Genomic DNA, 17,796 nt, shown 5'->3' on the forward strand with positions numbered 1-17,796 from the left:
TTGTTTTATTTTTTTAAAATCAGTAATTTGATCGTTTACTTTCTTCGAGTGGAGGGAGTTCTGAAGGTCCCTGGAAAGTTGACTGATCTTTCCGAATTCAGTTGTAGAATTAGAGTATTCTAATTGGAATACATTTCTTGCAGAAGTATTAAAATGCTCATTTTAAATAATATTTTAAATTTCTTGTTGAGTTTTTTTAATAGACGATGGTGTGGATGAAATTTTTTTGTTTTCTTTTACTGTGTATAGGTAATTAGATATTTCCTCTGTAACAAAATCCTCTGTTTTGGATAGGCAGTATTTATAGCAAGGAGATACCTGTATACAAGACAAATTGTACTGGGGTTCATTGGGCAATGTGAATTAGATATTAGGCTTTGAACTACTTTATTTTTGAGGAAATTTTTATTGTCATATTGCAGTGTTAATAGAGTCGAATTGAAGTTCGGTTCTGTTCTTTATTCCTTTACTAACAAGTAAACATAATCTTTGGCAAATCAATTAATCTCTCAACCTTTGCAAAATGAAAAGAGAGTTGATGAAGATACTCTCTAGCTGAGCTTCCAGCACTAACATTCTGATGTACATTTGTTTTGTGTAGTAACACAAATATTCAATTTTGTAAAGTATGTTGCATATAAAGTTAGGTGATACAGTCCTGTGTGCATTTGTTATAGTCACTGTTTTGATATGAAGGTCCCCATTGCAAAAAATTTGATTGTGGTTTTATTTAACATTATAAGCCACTCCTAGGATTGCTGAAAGGAGAGGAGAAATAGTTTAAAAAGAATAATAAAACCTTTGTTTTTATCCTACTGTCTTCTAGTTACAGCAGGAAAATAATTGTGACTTCATTATAATTTTATTCCTCTAAAAATAAAAGTTTTTTGAGTCCATTAATGCAGGTAATTTGGTATTATCTAATAGTTTTCCAGAGTTTCTCTACTTTTTATTTTCTTTTATCCCTACTTACAATGAAAAGGGTCAGATATTTTAACTTAACAAATATGAGATGAATTAAAATGCCAGTAAAATTTTATAGTAGGCTGCTTTTGGAATATCAAATCAGTAAAATGTTGGAACATAATAGAAAGTGCTTTATAATGAATGTCATTTTAGAATTTTATTTTTTTCAAGATTCTACTCAACATGTCCCTTCAGAAACAAGTGAGGACCCCGAAGTTGAGGTGACTATTGAAGGTTAGTTATCTAAAAGCATTGATTCCAAAAGTTTACTTCTGGTCATAAAAATATTTGTCACATTCACATTGCTAAGTATGCATTTCATTCATTTTTAAAGGAAACTTGTGAAAAAAAACTGAAGCATATATGTGTATGTGTGACCAAAGCAGCCCATGTCCCACCAGCACACCCAGTGCTTTGGGAGTTTTAGACAACAAAAGTAAGCCGTGAAAATGAGCAGTGGGCCAACCTATATACTTTCTATCATTGGGAATAGAGAATTTTTAAAAAGCGAAAACTATGACCAGACTGGATGCACACAAAAACAGATTTATAACCTGTTTATTGGGTGTGATACAAGAGACTTAATTAGTACTGGAACCCCTGTGTCTACCTTAGTGAAGTGGAGGAGAAGGTGTTGATAGTTTTCCCCCATAAAATGCAGTTAGAGGCTGGCATATAATCTGTCCTTCAAAACTTTGGAAGCAGCAGCTACAAAAATATTCGAAACTAATCTCTCTATATAGTTAAAGTTGCTTCAAATGTAGTTTTTTCTTCAAAGATAATGCATGAATGCAGATGAGCCAGTTTGTCCTGAATTATTTAAAGATTCAGCTAATTATTAACAGTATCATGCTTTATATTTAATAATTATTAAATGTGTATTGATTTTTTTTTCCTTTGAAGTTATCTCACACTATTCCTCTATAAGTTCTTTTTCCTCAAAGTAGGTTTCTCTAAGGTAAAAATACAGCTCTGTTAACCCCCGCCCTACTCCAGTGACCCTCGACTCAGTGGTAGATGTCACTTTATTGTTTATACATCTAAAAAGAATTTGATGTATATATACACCCATGCATATTTCGTTTTGCGAAAATATATGGGTGTTTTCAGCATACAGCATTATAATGAGCAAATAAAATACACACATATCACATTTTCCGTAGTTTTTTTCCCCATAACTTTACATCTTGGTACTTCATCATTATTATTTTTTTTAACTGCTACATAACCTTTCTTGGTTTGCTATCTTTGTCTTTCCTTTTTTTTTTTTTTTTTAAATAACCTGTCTCCTACTGGTGTCCACTTGGTTATTTATGGTGTTTGGCTACTTCAAGCTATTCAAAGTGTTTGTCTTCATTGCTTCTAAATTATAAGTTGATTGGTGGCTTTTACCTAATATCAGAAATTTTCTCATACTTTGTGTGTTAACATCTCAATTTAAGATACATATTTTATCACTAACATAATTTTACTAACCTAAAAGCAGTTTTGAATTGTTTCTAGTCAAGTAAGTAAGTAATTAACTAATTTGTCCACACCGGGCGGCATGTGGGATCTTAGTTCCCCAACCAGGGATCGAACCCCAGCCTGTTGCAGTCTTAACCGCTGGACTGCTAGGGAAGTCCACAATAATTGAATTCAATTGCATTTTAATTTGTAACTCAACTATGAGAAGAAAATCTATAAATATTATATTATGAACACTAAGAACCTTTTCCTTCCTATAGAGATAAGAAAAATTGATGATTAAAATTATTAGCATAAAGCTTTTAAATAGGACTGATAACCACATGGATTTATCTGAAAACAAATCTTAAAACAGATAAAGGCTATGTTAGAACTGTTTAGAAAATAAACACTTGTTTTTAATAGTATAAGACCTTTAAAGGGATGTCAAGATAATTATGAAATAAATGGCTTATAAACTTGAAATGTGTGTCAATCTTTTCAGTTTTAACTCTTTGGAGGGAGTGATAGATCCATTTCTTTTAAACTGAGACATAGTACCAGAAGTTTGATACATCATCCAAATTTGTCAACAAGTAGAATTTTGCTATTTAGGCTGCTGCCTTATGTTCAGAAGACCAGTGAAGTACCAGGTCTGTGTAACGTAATTACTTTTCAGGGTAGCATTTTCTGTGGGATATGTGTTTATGAACAAACTATTATATACCAACTAATTAAATTGCTAATTAATTGTTATCCATACATTAAAGGAAGGTAAAATGTAATCTGTGATACTAACAAGGCAGGTCAAATGAGAACTCACATGCACATCTTTTTGATAAGTATATTGTATTTTTTTCTGGAAAGATGATTATAAAATCCTAGAAACTAGGAAAATATCCATAGTTAGAAAATTAAATTTTGATACATTCTCATATTAGAAAAAATATATTGGCATTGAAATGGTAGCTTTTTTAAAAAAATATGCAATCTGAAAAAAGACCCCTAGTGTAATATGCTTAGTGGAAAAAAAAAAAAAAAACCTGCCTTTCAAGAACAAGTCACCTTCAAAGGGAAAAGTGTATCTAGAGAACTATGTTAGTTTTGTTTAGGAAAATACTTGTGCTTGGAAGGAAATAAGATAATCCTGCTTGCCTGGGGGTGACTTTTGTTTTCTCATATTGTATCTTTCTGCATTTCCCAAAAAGTTCATAGAAAAGAAAAAAGAAACTTTGTCATCAAGTAAGTTTGTAAGATTTTCCACAGTACTTTAACCTTGATATCTTTATTTGCAATTATGTGACGTTACGAAGGGTTTAATTGAGATCGACGCAGACACGTTAAACTGCAGGAAATAGTCTATTGAGCTGAGATGTGCTCTTCCATTTGTGATGATCAATTTGTTATTGAAGACAGTGGTGCACATGTATAACTTTTGTGACTTAGGTTTGGGAAATACCCCTTGGAGTAATATGGCTGTGCGTGCCTTAATTTCATAAACATCATGACTACATTTCTGGGTAAAATCAGACTGTTGTCAGGTCTCTGACACATGCATGTCTTTGATAAGTGTAGAGACAGTCTTACCTAAGAGTTGTTTGAGGTCTGGCTGTCATGGGTGTGCTAATAACGGGAAGTGTTTTGCTTGAGAAGAGGTCTCCTTACAGTGCAGTTCACTTTCAGTGCATTTTCCCCCGAACTTGAGTCATTCACACATGTTTATCCTGCTGTGGCCTAACCCCCTGATTGTTCCTTAACTTAATTTGTCTTCAAATTGATTTTTAAATTTAATTTATTTATATTTATTTATTTGGCTGTGTCGGGTCTTAGTTGTGGCGCGCGCGGGCTTATCTCTAGTTGTGGTGTGCGGGTGTTCTCTCTCTAGTTGTGGCACGTGGGCTCCGTAGTTTGCGGCACGCGGGCTTAAGTTGCCCCGCAGCATGTGGGATCTTAGTTCTCCGACCAAGGATTGAGCCCGAGTCCCCTGCATTGGAAGGCGGATTCTTTACCACTGGACCACCACGGAAGTCCCTTCAAGTTGATTTTAAATAGATTAAAAAGGTTAATTTTGTGTCTTCTTAATAAGTAAGACTCTTTTTGAAATTTAAAATTTTCTTTCTTAAATAAATTGAAAAATATACATAAATAGTTACACACCGGAATGCAGTTCACAATACCATCTGTATATGGACTATACTTTTTTGGGGTTTTTTAAAATAATTTATTTAACAATCTAGGAAGTTTGCAGCCATCAGCAGTTCCAGTGCAATTTCAGGTGCAGTTGGAATTCAGGAATCTCCATAGAGCTGTCAGTGTAGCAAACCTTGTAGGTAAAATACATGTATACTTTTGATAGCACACATGAAGGGATCTTTCTAAAATTGACTTCGTTAGTTTCGTTCTCAGCAAACTGACCTGGGCCACTCAACATGGCTTTTATTGTTCCTGATGTTAGCGCATGTTCTCTTTTTACAGTAAATTCGTGACCTCCCGAAGATATCAATTTTACATGCGTGGCATCAGGGCCCTCACAGCCACCGTAGGTTTTCTCTTCTCCATTCACTATGTTCTTATGAAATTCTGCTTTGCGTCCACAGGAACTTTAGTAGTTTCTCATCAGCTCCGCAGCAACCACTGTCACCGCACCGGGTCCCCGCACGCCACCACAGCCCTATGGCAGGGCCACTTTGGATAACACTGTTTTAGAGTTTGAATAGTTGGATTTCATCCTCTGATGGTATCCTTTTTAATGAAATTTATGCTTAGGACATTCATAAAAACTTGGCTGCTGCACAAAATTAAGGACTACACTATTCAAATGTTCATTTAATCAGTCCACAAACGCCAGGCACCTTGTATGTGCTGGGGGCTGTACTAGGTGCTAAGGTGTGAACGAGATGGGCAAGTCCATTGGAGAGTTTTGAACAGAGAAGTGATAAGTTCTGTCCTCCTTTTTGAAGAAACAGGGCTGCTGTAAAGACTGAGAGCAGACCATAGTGGAAGCAAAGCTATTGTAGTCATCCAGGGCAGAGAGGGGGGTGCTGTAGAACTGGATGGTGACGGTAGGGGTAAGGAGTGACTGAGTTCTGGGCGTTTCTGAAGATAGAGCAGTCGTCTTTGCTATTTGTCACTGTTTACTTATTATGCTTATCTTATAAATGTCACATGAGAGTTCATAGAATCAATGTAATTGGGTAGGTTATCTTTTGAATACTTTGTATTTTCAACTTTATAGTTGCTGACAATCACTTAGTAAGCATCCAATTATTATGTAAAAATTAGACTTTTGGAGGATTTAGGACCTGGGTCCATGGGTGGGAAATGCCATCTATTAATTTGAAATGTGTAGGGGTAATTAATTAAGAGAAAGAGTGCCTGGTTTATTTTGATTTGTTTCTTTTACTTTGAATAGGTGTCAGATTATTTGATAAAACATTACCAATTTGATTATGTTGAAAAGAGTATCAGAAAAAAATTTTATATGCTATTAATGCGTTCATCAAGAATTGGATGAGTTTAGTAACACATTTTAGCTCTGAGGTCTGTGTTATCTATAGGCATATTTGTAAGTATGTTGCAAAAAGGAAAACAGGATTTTTTTAGATAGTAATTTTGGGTTAGGGTCTGTTACTGCCCTTTTTCAAGGGGTGGGAGGCTTGTTTGTTTTTGGGGTTTTTTGCGGTACGCGGGCCTCTCACTGTTGTGGCCTCTCCCGTTGCGGAGCACAGGCTCCCGACACGCAGGCTCAGCGGCCATGGCTCACGGGCCCAGCCGCTCCACGGCATGTGGGATCCTCCCGGACCGGGTCACGAACCCGTGTCCCCTGCATCGGCAGGCGGACTCTCAACCACTGCACCACCAGGGAAGCCCGAGAGGCTTGGTTTTAAGACTGAGGCATAGCTGTCACATATTCCTCACTGAATCGCAGCTTTTGCATGTTAAAATATCTTGAAATTCATTTTATAAGCTTTTAGTTTTGATGATGTAAATATTTTTAGTTTGGGCTTAAATTGGAAGTGTCCAGAGATATGTGTCTTTTTACACAAAAGTGGTTGTTTATAATGTTGAAGCACCATGATAGTTAGAAAACAGTGCTGCCTGCTGGACTGATTGTTAGAGGCAGACTGGTTTCTGCTGCAGAGAAATAATTTGGATCCTTTGTGAAAGAGATTTTGAGGTCAAGAGTAACAGTTTTTCATACTTTTTCAAAATCAGAGTTTTTTGCTGCAAGAGTCGAAAAAAAAATAGAAGGTGTGGTTGAGTTCATAGCTCTTCTTGATCTAATTCTATGTTTCGTATGAATTAAAACACTCTAAAATCAGGTAATAAATATATGAAATGGGTTAGTCTTTTAATAAAATGTATGTTGTGGTATTTTATCATCACACATGATTAATTTCATCTGTTTACATTTAATAGATTGACTTCATTATTTGTCACTGGAGAAAAATGTGATAATCACTTTTTAATAGTTTACAGTCTTTGTTAAATCATTTGTTATCTTGTTAAAAAACACTCTCCTAGATTTGTCTTTTTTCTATTTATGGTCGATGAGGTTACTTTTATAAAATATATTTAGACTATTAAATCCTTTTGTTTTAAAATGTTAATCTGATTGAACAAATGAGGTCTTGGACACTAAAGAAAAGCTCTCTTGCCCTTTCCCCTTGGCCTCAATTTCAAACCGTTCAGATTACAATTGGGATGGATATAATAGAGCACTGACTTTTCATTACCATCCTAAAGCTATATTTTATTTTATACTCTTTTGGTTTTCATGTTATATAATTCAATTAGCAATAATTTTAAATGATAATCTATAGAGATATTTAGGCTGCATTAACCTGTAAGGAAAATACTTTTGTTTTAAATGTCATTGCTTAATGTTTGTAAAGAAATATTAATACTAAGCATTTAAAATGCTTTGACAATATTCATAGGTGAAATGAGTATATTTCATTTTACCCTTTGCAAATTAGCCTGAAAATACTCTCAGGCGTCTAAAAATCTATTTAGAAATTGGAAAGGGGGGGTTTTGTCAGCTGTGTTCAGAATTGAAAGCCAGACGTTAGAGAAATACCTAATACGTTTTCCAAAATGTATCTACTTAGGTGTGAATCTAATTATTTAATAACCTATTTAAGAATCTTTTGACCATTTTTAATCCTTGTAGTAGTTTACTCATTATGAGCCCATGTTACATAGTCAAGTTTTATTTTACTGGTAGTTTGTCATTTTTAAATTGTTTTTTACTACAAATTTTTTTTTTTTTTCTGGATTTGAACATGGGTTTCTACAGTGGAATTCAACGCGTGAAAGTTTTTGTAGTGTCGTAAGTTGTTTATATGATAACTTGTTCCTGAAATAGTATTCCCTTTCCCAGCACATAAATGGGTCCTAATATGACTTTATCTGGTATCAGTGACATTGATACCTTTTTCTCTTATTGGTTTGAATAGTCAGTCAGTAAATGATTTTAGGTAATCAGAATATCTGTTGACATTACAGTTGGCCCACCGTATCTGCAAGCTTTAAACAACTGCAGATGGAAGGTATTCAGAAAGAGTTTTTTAGAAAATTCTAAAAAGCAAAACTTGAATTTGCCATGTGCCAGACAACTATTTACATAGCACTTACATTGTCTTAGGTATTAGAAGTAATCTAGAGATGATTTAAAGTGTAAGGGAGGATGTGCGTAGGTTGTATGTGAATCATATGCCAATTTATATAAGTGACTTGAGCATCCGTGGATTTTGGTATCCACAGGCTTTGTCTGTAAAGGAAGAACCCAAAGTCAGTGAACAAGGGCAGCCATGTCTGTGTTCTCTGATGCTATGTAGGAATGAGATTTAAGTATTTTAGGCTTTAGTCAGATTTTCCCTTGATTAACATACAAAGTATATAAAAGTTATCCATTGCTGTCCAAGGCATCATTGTATATTAGGCTAAATTTGAATTTCTTATTGTTTTTTGAGAGTTAACCTGTTTAGCTGAAAGAATGATACCCATAATTTCATCTCAGCTTCACTGTCTATCATATGACATGATTAAGTCATATAGCATTCTCTGGTCTTGTTTGTTTAGCTATAAAATGAGAATGAAAATTATACTGAAAAGTGGAACTTAGTGTATCTTATGGTATCTTTTTGTTACTGCTGTTGCCTTTAACCCGGTGATTATTTTCTTCTTCATCCCACATTTTTTTAAAGTATAGATATCTGAAAATGGTATTTTCAATAATTTATAGATGGTGTTTGAGCAGAAATCTCAGTAATGTGCCAACTGATATTTTCAGGGACCAGAAGAAGATGACAGTCGATAGCTTTTCTTACTTGATCCAGTGTCCTTTATTCTAGCACCAGATGTATTGAAGTATCACGGCAGAGTTGAATTGCAGGCACAGCCGCAAAGAACTCTTACTACAAACTCTTGGGTAGCCTATATTCTGTGATTAAATATATGATCGCTCATTTTCTCCATACATGGGTATTGTATTGGATGAATCAACAATACCTGTTTCACAAATAATATAATCTTACTGCTTTTAGTTTTGTTGGTTAAAAGTTTTTAACATACAGTTATCCAACCTCCTTTATGTATGCTTGAATTTTGTATAAGCTTAAATATTTTTCCATTCAAGATATATTTTCTCCCCATTTTCTTATATATTTGTATAGTTGTTGGTAGCTGTCTCCATTAAAACCTTTTTCTTGGAAGACTTAAAATACACTATAATTCTAGACAGCTGTCTGAGAGGAGTTAGGAGAAGGGGAAATTTGTATGACTTAATTCAAATTAAGCAAACTGAAAAAAAAGGAGCAAGACATAGGAAAACGAGGGTTATTCACTTGAGCACCTCCGAAAAGAGTAGGAAAGCTGGAGATGTAACTGGGAAAAAATACGCTGAAAATGTCAACACAGAAATAGCGGTTGCTGTCCCAGTCGCATTTAAATCCCCCCACGTCTTTTGAATGCTGAGAATTTTACAGGCAGTGGCTTTTAGACTCACTCATTTAGACTGTTCCTCCAGTGATGATAGTTTTTTTTTTCAAGATGATGATTATTCTCCACCTACCAAGAGACCAAAGAGCAATGAACCTCCCCAGCCGCCAGTCACAGAACCTGCCAATGCCGGCAAACGGAAAGTGAGGGAGTTCAACTTTGGTAAGTTGTCAGTGAAATGTGGTCCTCTTTTCTTTTTTTTCCTTCCGAACTTTTTCTGTTACTGAAGAGTTACAGCATTCTTTGGGGAGGATGCCTTAAATATATTACTACCTTATAATCTAAGCTGAGGAAAGCCATGGACAGTTTGAAGTAACCTTAAAGACACTGCTTACACGTTTGTGTATACCAAAGCATAAGACATTGTATCTTCTGTTGTTGACTAGAATTGGTAGACTTAAGAGAATTTCCTGGCAGTCCAGTCATTAGGACTCGATGCTTTCACTGCTGGGGCCCAGCTTCCGTCCCTGGTCAGGGAAGTAAGATCCCACAAGCCGTAATGTGGCCAAAAAAAAAGGGTAGACTTAAAAATCAGTGTTAATGACTTAGTAATTCAGTTATTTGTCTGAGATTTGGATCACTTCTTTATTTCAGATACAATTTTTATATTAATTTTTCTTGCTTTGTGTAACTGCTGGCCTCTAATCTAATCAAACCACAGTGGTATCCTTTTGAAGGGACTAAGTAAAATGTTAGTGGCAAGATGTGTTTGTGATCCATATTTTGAATAAATAGAACATTTAGCTTTATACGTTTTTTAAATAGTACTTTAATATTTTAAGTTGTCTTAGTCATAATTACTAAATATAAATTGAAGTTACATATATAGTAAGTTTATATATATTCTTTAGCATGCTATTATAAGTTGCAACTGTATATAAAGTCTTATTTCCGTGCAACTTAGACATGTTTTAGAAGGTTTCCTGCACAGTCTTGGGGACCTTTCTCTTTTTCGCCTCACTTTGAGGTGTTTAATTGACGGGTCTTTTCTGCCCTCCTGCTTTTCGGAATTTATAAGTTTAAAAAGAGGTACTCAGTGTGAAGTGTTCTGAAAATAATTTTTAAACAACCCTACAATCTCTCATTGAACCAATTATAAGAACCGCAAAAAAAGATAAAGTCCTTAGGAAAACAGTAAAATTATATAGACAGGTGGATTATTAAAAATCAGGATATGTTATGTAGAAAATAAGTCGTTAGATGTTGGGTCATCTTAAGAACGTTATTAGTGCCTCCAAACAGGGATTTATCATTGAGTTTTAACTTTCTCTCAATTTTCAGAGAAATGGAATGCTCGAATTACTGACCTGCGTAAACAAGTTGAAGAGTTGTTTGAAAGAAAGTATGGTAAGTCTAAACTCAAAAATTCCTGTAAGGTTTTGTCGGTAAGCTTTTTAACAATGGAATTACTGTTCATCTAATGTGAGCAAGTCCCATTCTACCAGTGTTTGTGCGTTCCTTCCTTATCTGTCGCTGGAAAGGTAATGGATAGTGTCTGTCCAAATATTAGAAATTTTCTTTCCAGATCACAACAAAGCTTTAGAAGTTTCCTTTCTTTAATTATCAATTAATATTTCCGTTAAACTTCCAGCATGCGTGTTTGGGAGTTTATTTATATATTTGTTGCAAAATCTTGAATCTTGGAGATTTAACTGAAGTGTTTTCTTAAGCAATAGTCTTCATTAAACCTGATGTGTTAAATCTTGTATTCATCTAGATGCCCTTATTTTCCCTACTCTCGATAGATACCTGAGTTTGTTAGATCTCAAATTCTCTTTTCCTTTTATTTTAGTATTCCGTCCTATAGCTACCTTTATATAGTAATCAGAGAAACAAGATTTATTATCACCTGGTATCAAATGCTCACCTAGAAATAGCAAAAATTGTTTAAAAATATCTGTTTTGTTGGGTTTTTTAAATGTGGAGAATTCTTTGCAAATGACTGGCGAAGCTGTGAAATTGTATAGTACACTGAATTGTCACTTGAAAGTCTGTAGTACTGTCCTGCATTACTGAGCTTCTCTAAGTGAATTTTTAATTTAATTTTATTTTTTATAAATCTGTTTTATCCATTTTTACTTTTGGCTGCATTGGGTCTTCACCACTGCGCGCAGGCTCTCCCTAGCTGCGGCAAGCGGGGGGCCACTCCTCGCCGCGGTGCGCTGGCCCCTCACCGCGGCAGCCTCCCCTGTTGCGGAGCACGGGCTCTAGGTGAGCAGGCTTCAGCAGTTGTGGTGCGTGGGCTCAGTAGCTGTGGCTCACGGCTCTAGAGCGCAGGCTCAGTAGTTGTGACGCACGGTCCCAGCTGCTCTGTGGCATGTGGGATCCTCCCGGACCAGGGTTCTAACCCGTGTCCCCTGCATTGGCAGGCGGACTCCCAACCACTGCACCACCAGGGAAGCCCCTCTAAGTGAAGTTTTTAAATGATAAACCACATTGGGCTTATTTACTTTAAGTAATTTGAACAGTTCCCTATCACAGATTATAACAGTCCTCAGTGAAGATCTAGAATTAGAGTAGACTTCATGAGGAATTCAGTAACTTTTTCTTTATTTTTTTATTTCTTTATTTTTTTTTTGCGGTACTTGGGCCTTTCACTGTTGTGGCCTCTCCCGCTGCGGAGCACAGGCTCCGGACGCGCACGCTCAGTGGCCATGGGTCACGGGCCTAGCTGCTCCATGGCACGTGGGATCTTCCCGGACTGGGGCACGAACCCGTGTCCCCTGCATCAGCAGGCGGACTCTCAACCACTGCGCCACCAGGGAACCCTTCTTTAATATTTTCAGTTATTTTCTTAAGGTTCTCAGTATTTTTCCCATGTTTCAGTAGTCAGAGTCTACTGCCTGTGATTTTGTTTTATTTTTTTTTTGTTTGTATAAATTTATTTATATTTTATTTTTGGCTGCGTTGGGTCTTCGTTGCTGCGTGCGGGCTTCCTCTAGTTGTGGTGAGCGGTACTCTTCATTGCAGTGCGCGGGCTCTAGGCATGTGGGCTTCAGTAGTTGTGGCTCGCGGGCTCTAGAGTGCAGGCTCAGTAGTTGTGGCGCATGGGCTTAGTTGCTCCGCGGCATGTGGATCTTCCCGGACCAGGCCTCGAACCCATGTCCCCTGCATTGGCAGGTGGATTCTTAACCACAGTGCCATTAGGGAAGTCCTATTGCCTGTGATTTTATTTAGACCATTTCAAAGTAAAAACTCACAACATATTCTTTCTACATGGAAGCACTATATAACGTGGTGGTTAAGATTACAGGCTATGGGGACAGACTGTCTGGCCATGTTCTCTTAGTCCTCTCTGAGCCATTTGTGAAAGGCATGAGAACTATAGCTCTACTCTGAAGATTTGATGAGATAGATGAGATAGTGCTTGTGAAGTGCTTCCTATAATACTTGGGATGTAAGTACGTAAGAAATGCTTGCTGTTTATATTTTTGTTATTGTATTCTTAATTTAGTACTATTATGAATAAAAGTAATTTACTTATCACAGTTTTATAAATTTCTGTGTTTCTCATAGAGAGAAGCAAAGGTTATGTTTTTACTTCTGTTGTGATGATGATATATTTATTTGATTATTTTGCATATAAGAGAATAATGTTTACCAATCATTGTGAAATTATAATAACAATATTCACCTTTCATAATTTCAAAGCATCTTTAATGGTAATTGCCTTTGGGGAAGGTATTTTCATTGCTAAATGTGAATATGCTTTTCAGATGTAGTATATCAATGAAGGATATTAAATCTAACTCAGAATTAATGTGTAATATGGTACACTTGAAACTTGAATACAAAGATTAATGTTTAGCAAATAAACTTCTACATAAAATACCAGCAAAAAAGTGGACCTGTTCTGAGAGGTGATTCCTGAGGGAGCAGGGGCTGAGGGGAGTCCACCGTAGTCATTTTTGCTTTGGAACCTTTCTGGCAAGGTCAGTAGCATCTGTGCTGTTCTGTTCACTGGAAAGCAGTTTATATAACTGTGCTATATGTTAATTACATGAACTAGAAACCTTTGAAAGAATTAGTGGTGTTTGCTATGTAGTCATGGAGAATTTGGCATGGCTTTACTTAGTATCAAAATGTTTGCAGTTTTTAATGCTAGCTAAAAACGTGCTTGTGTTGTAGATGAACGTAAATTGATGCTTTTTGAAACTTTTTATTATGAAATTCATACTTCCAAAGACCCTCTATTTAAATATCCATCACCCAAGTTCAACAGTGTTTAATATTTTATAATATTTTCTTTCTTGTCCTTTCCTGTCCTCTTTGTGATACAAGAACATTTTAAAACTGATGTCCAAGACATCATGTCATTTCACCTCTCAAAACTCTAAATTGTAAAATTCCAAGTTGGGTGAGAGGAATGCATTGTCTTAATCTCAGTTCCATTGTCACACCTAAAAACATTATACTGTTTAATACCCAGTGATATTTAAATGTCCCCTATTGTTTAGAAAAACTGACTCTTTGTAGTTTGTTTAATAAAACTATCAAAGTCTGTTCATTGTATTCGATTCTTAAGATTCCTTGTGCATTTGGCTTGTTGCAGTTGTTGTATTATTTTACTCTCGGTAAATGAATCTTAGAATTTTTACAGTTCAGAAAAATGTTCTGCTTCAGTTATTTTATTAAAAAATCCTTTTTACATGAACATTTATGTTTTTAAAATATTACTTCTCATTATATGCTGTATGTATTAGCTGAAATTAGCTGGTATATTTTTCTGGGGTCATTTATGGTTCAAATTTGAGTAGAAAGTCTGCCTATATCTACATTATTTCAAAATAATATACTATTTCATTGCAGTTTTGACTAAGTAGAGTGCTGGCATCTTTGGTGATATTTTCCTCTTAGTTCTTCTGTACTATTTTGCTTCTGATGCAGTGATAATAAAAGTTACAAAGCAATATGTATGTATTCGATTATTATTCTTTTCTACAAACTGTGCTTAATCCTTGTCATTTCATAATTTTCCCTTTCTCTTTTTACCCTTAAAGCTCAAGCTATAAAAGCCAAAGGTCCTGTGACGATCCCGTACCCTCTTTTCCAGTCCCACGTGGAAGATCTTTATGTAGAAGGACTTCCGGAAGGAATCCCTTTTAGAAGGCCATCTACTTACGGAATTCCTCGCCTTGAGAGGATATTACTTGCAAAGGAAAGGATTCGTTTTGTGATAAAGAAGTAAGACTCTTGGACTTTGGTCTTTGTTCTTGATTAGTGCATCTTTTTATGTTGTTGACAAATATTCACTAACCACTAGGGCTATATTTAAATTAAGTTTGAGTTATTATATGTTGTTTTATTTCTACTTTTCAATGTGTCTATGTCAGTTATGCCAGGGTTGGCTTTTGGAGTATGAACACCTGTCCATGCCTGACTGGCGTACCACTGTTATTTTCTTTTACAATTTTTCTCTACGTGTGCTAAAGAAAATACTGAAGTATCAGTGTCTTATTGTTTTAGGCCTGAATTTTAAAAACCATAGGTGGAAATAAAGTCGATTATAAAATAAAAATAAACAATAGAAGTAAGAATGAAAAGAAAAAAATAGCAGAATGCTATAAATTCTTTAGCACTGACGTAAGGGTTGTAGCAAGGAGCTTTAAACAAAAATTTATGTGCAGCAATTGGAAGTGTAAATGCTTGCATTTAAAAATGGCAGCCACATCACACATTTCCATAATTTCTACTGACTAAAATTCTATTAAGATTATAATAAAAGTTTAAAAAAACTAAGAGGGCATATAACAACATTTCAGCAAATGTTGATATATGAAAACTTTCTAATTAGATGCATGAAGCAAGATGCATTTGTAAACAGGAACAATTGGAGAATAGTTGTCTAGGAAATTATCAAATATAATTGCTAAACTAAAATTTTCAATGCAAGGGCTAAAAGATTGTTAGTATTATAAATTGTAAAGATGATTGTGTATATGAGACATGAGAAAGGATATGAGAAGAAAACAAAGATATATGCCTGGTCACATTTCATAAAGTTTCAGTGTCCTAAGGATAAAGGTAGAAATCATTAGGTTCTAGAGAATAAGACCATGTCATCATAAAGAATGAAAATCACGCAGATATCATATACTTGATTTGAGTAGTAATGGATGTAACGCTATTAAGTCATTCTTTCCAAGTTCGAATTGAAAATGATTTGAACCTTGAATTCTGTAGCCAAACACGCTTGAAAGCAAATAGAGATTGCAGCATGAAAGAGGTTGGGTAGCAGTTGGGATGTCTCCAGCACAAGTAACAAAAACCCTTATTCAAATTGGCTTGTTACAGTAAGATTCTTATCTCACGTAGCAAGGGGGTCAGAGATAGGATGATTAAAACAGTGATACTTGGCAGTCCAGTGGTTAAGACTGTGCGCTTTCACTGCAGGGGGCACAGGCTTGATCCCCCGTCGGGAACTAAGATCCCGCGTGCCGCGGCCAAAAAAAAAAAGTTAAAAAAATTAGGAAATAAATAAAACAGTGATACTTGGGGCTCTGCTTCTGCTCCTTTCCAGATTCTTCCTTCCTTGTGTTGATAGTTTCCTTAGACTAGTGAGCTGGATGCCATAGTTCCAGAACTCACAGCCGGACATGTCTACTAGGAGGGACAGTAGCTACCTGTGTTTCTCTGAGAGAAGGAAACCTTGGAATATGGCCTTACTTCTCTTTGGTTAGGATTATGTCAAGTGCTTATTCCTCAGCCAGGCACAGGCATGGGAAAGATAGCACCATGATGGGTGTAGACCACGTAGCACTCACCCTTCAGTGAGTGGGGGCGGGGCTCACTCCCCCTGAATTGCGTGGCTTTCATTTTAAGTTCTAATATGAATGGATCTTTTTGAGTCACGTGCATCTTATAACTGATTTAATTTTTTCCCACATATCTTTGGGCTATAAATAGTAAAGTCAATAACAGCAGAATGATAGTCATTTGCAGAAGTATTCGTGTTCATTTTTCTGGCAGTGCTCTGATACTGTTGAGAAAGTGGGGAAATTAACAAACACCTTGATCAAAGATTATAACCAAGCAGACTTGCCTCTGTATTGGTATTAAATAAGGGAATGATAGGATTTAACTAAGGATAAAAAGGACCCAAGAAATACCATAGGTAATAGGTGAGCTGTCCTCCACAGAGAAACTTGCTGCTAAGAGATATTTTTCTTTCAAATAAATTGTAGTTTGAAAGATTTTGTCCTCCATTTTTCTGTGAGCAATTCAAGTGAAACTCTCCTTACACAAGACAACGTGGTAGGCCGCCATGCAGACTAGCAGCATTGGCATCACCCGGGAGCTTTCAGAGACACCACATCTTAGATCCTACCTAGATCTACTGGACCCATCCTGCATGTGATGAGGATCCCAGCTGATTCCAGTGCTCATTAAAGTTTGAGACACCCTGGTGTGGAGAACAAGCTTTGAAGTCAGAATAATAATAATGGCAATTCAGCCCGATGTGTCCAGTACAGTCAAGCACTTTATAAATCACCCACACTTTTTTTTAACAGATGAGGAAACAAGGCAATGAGAAGGAAGGAAGAAAGAAGGAAAGAAAGAATGAATGAATGAATATTTTGTAGTCTCTCATGAAATTGAATGGTAAACAAGAGAGGCTTGTTATAAAACCCTGACACCAGTCCTAGTCAGGAATCAAATAACCACTCCTTCCTCCCTACATATTGATATATTAATAAGCCTGTTCTAAGAACTCTTGTACTGTCATTTTCTTACAGTGCTTGCATTTTAATTTGTTAGAAGTTTTGAAAAAAATTTTTGAATGGCTAAGGAAAACATACAAATAATTTTATAGATTTTGCTCATGGTTGCTCATCTTAAAGCATATAAAACTCTATCTTTGTGTATTTAAATGTTTGTGCAAGCTCACCACAAGGTACTCATGCTGTGCAGGTTCTGTTCAAGTCCTTTCGATGTCCTTATTTATGGGAAGCCATCTCTCACATTTGGAAGGGACTTTGTAAGCCTTTCCCCAAAGGTTAATGTGGTTAGTCTTGATAAACAGAAACTAGGATGTTTACTTAGAAGGGTAATGCTATACTTCAGCAAATGTTTTATTTCACAGCTCTTCCATTGACTTAACCCTATATTAGTTTCTAACATTTTCAAGATTATGGTTAATATATGGCCATGATTCTCTGTGATCTCAGTCTCCCCCGCCTTCCCTGTTACTTCAGGATATTACAACAAAATAGAGAGAGACGGGATACATACGTTAGATTGTAAAAATTCTGTGGGGTGTTTGTGTATTCCGAAGAAGTTTTTAAAAGCATGTATACCGTCCTGCAAATGTTAATTTTGAAATATATATGGTTTTTATAACCAGATTATAGATGGGTTTTTCTTGTTGTTGTTGTTGTTGTT

At 35.8% G+C, this 17,796-nt stretch overlaps 1 protein-coding gene and 1 pseudogene across 5 annotated transcripts in view; one reads left to right on the forward strand and one right to left on the reverse strand.

Moving 5' to 3' along the window:
- GTF2I (general transcription factor IIi) overlaps positions 1-17,796 on the forward strand; it is a gene marked incomplete at its 3' end in the record, with an annotated part of 95,946 nt that overhangs the window by 51,856 nt on the left and 26,294 nt on the right. For 2 of the 4 annotated variants that reach the window (XM_082670479.1, XM_082670480.1), the window contains 4 exons: positions 1,138-1,200; positions 9,466-9,576; positions 10,696-10,761; positions 14,415-14,598. In XM_082670479.1, the coding sequence (XP_082526605.1) occupies positions 1,138-1,200; positions 9,466-9,576; positions 10,696-10,761; positions 14,415-14,598 (424 nt within the window). The remainder of the gene's footprint in view (positions 1-1,137; positions 1,201-9,465; positions 9,577-10,695; positions 10,762-14,414; positions 14,599-17,796) is intronic. The other 2 variants (XM_082670481.1, XM_082670482.1) reach the window with 1 other exon arrangement.
- Positions 4,638-9,425, reverse strand: LOC309832205 (elongin-C-like; annotated as a pseudogene). The gene is made up of 2 exons: positions 9,422-9,425; positions 4,638-4,992 (listed from the first exon to the last, which is right to left on the reverse strand). The product of its transcript is annotated as an elongin-C-like (transcript).

Source organism: Grampus griseus, assembly GCF_964374135.1.
Source record: "Grampus griseus genome assembly, chromosome: 14".
NCBI lineage: Eukaryota > Metazoa > Chordata > Mammalia > Artiodactyla > Delphinidae > Grampus > Grampus griseus.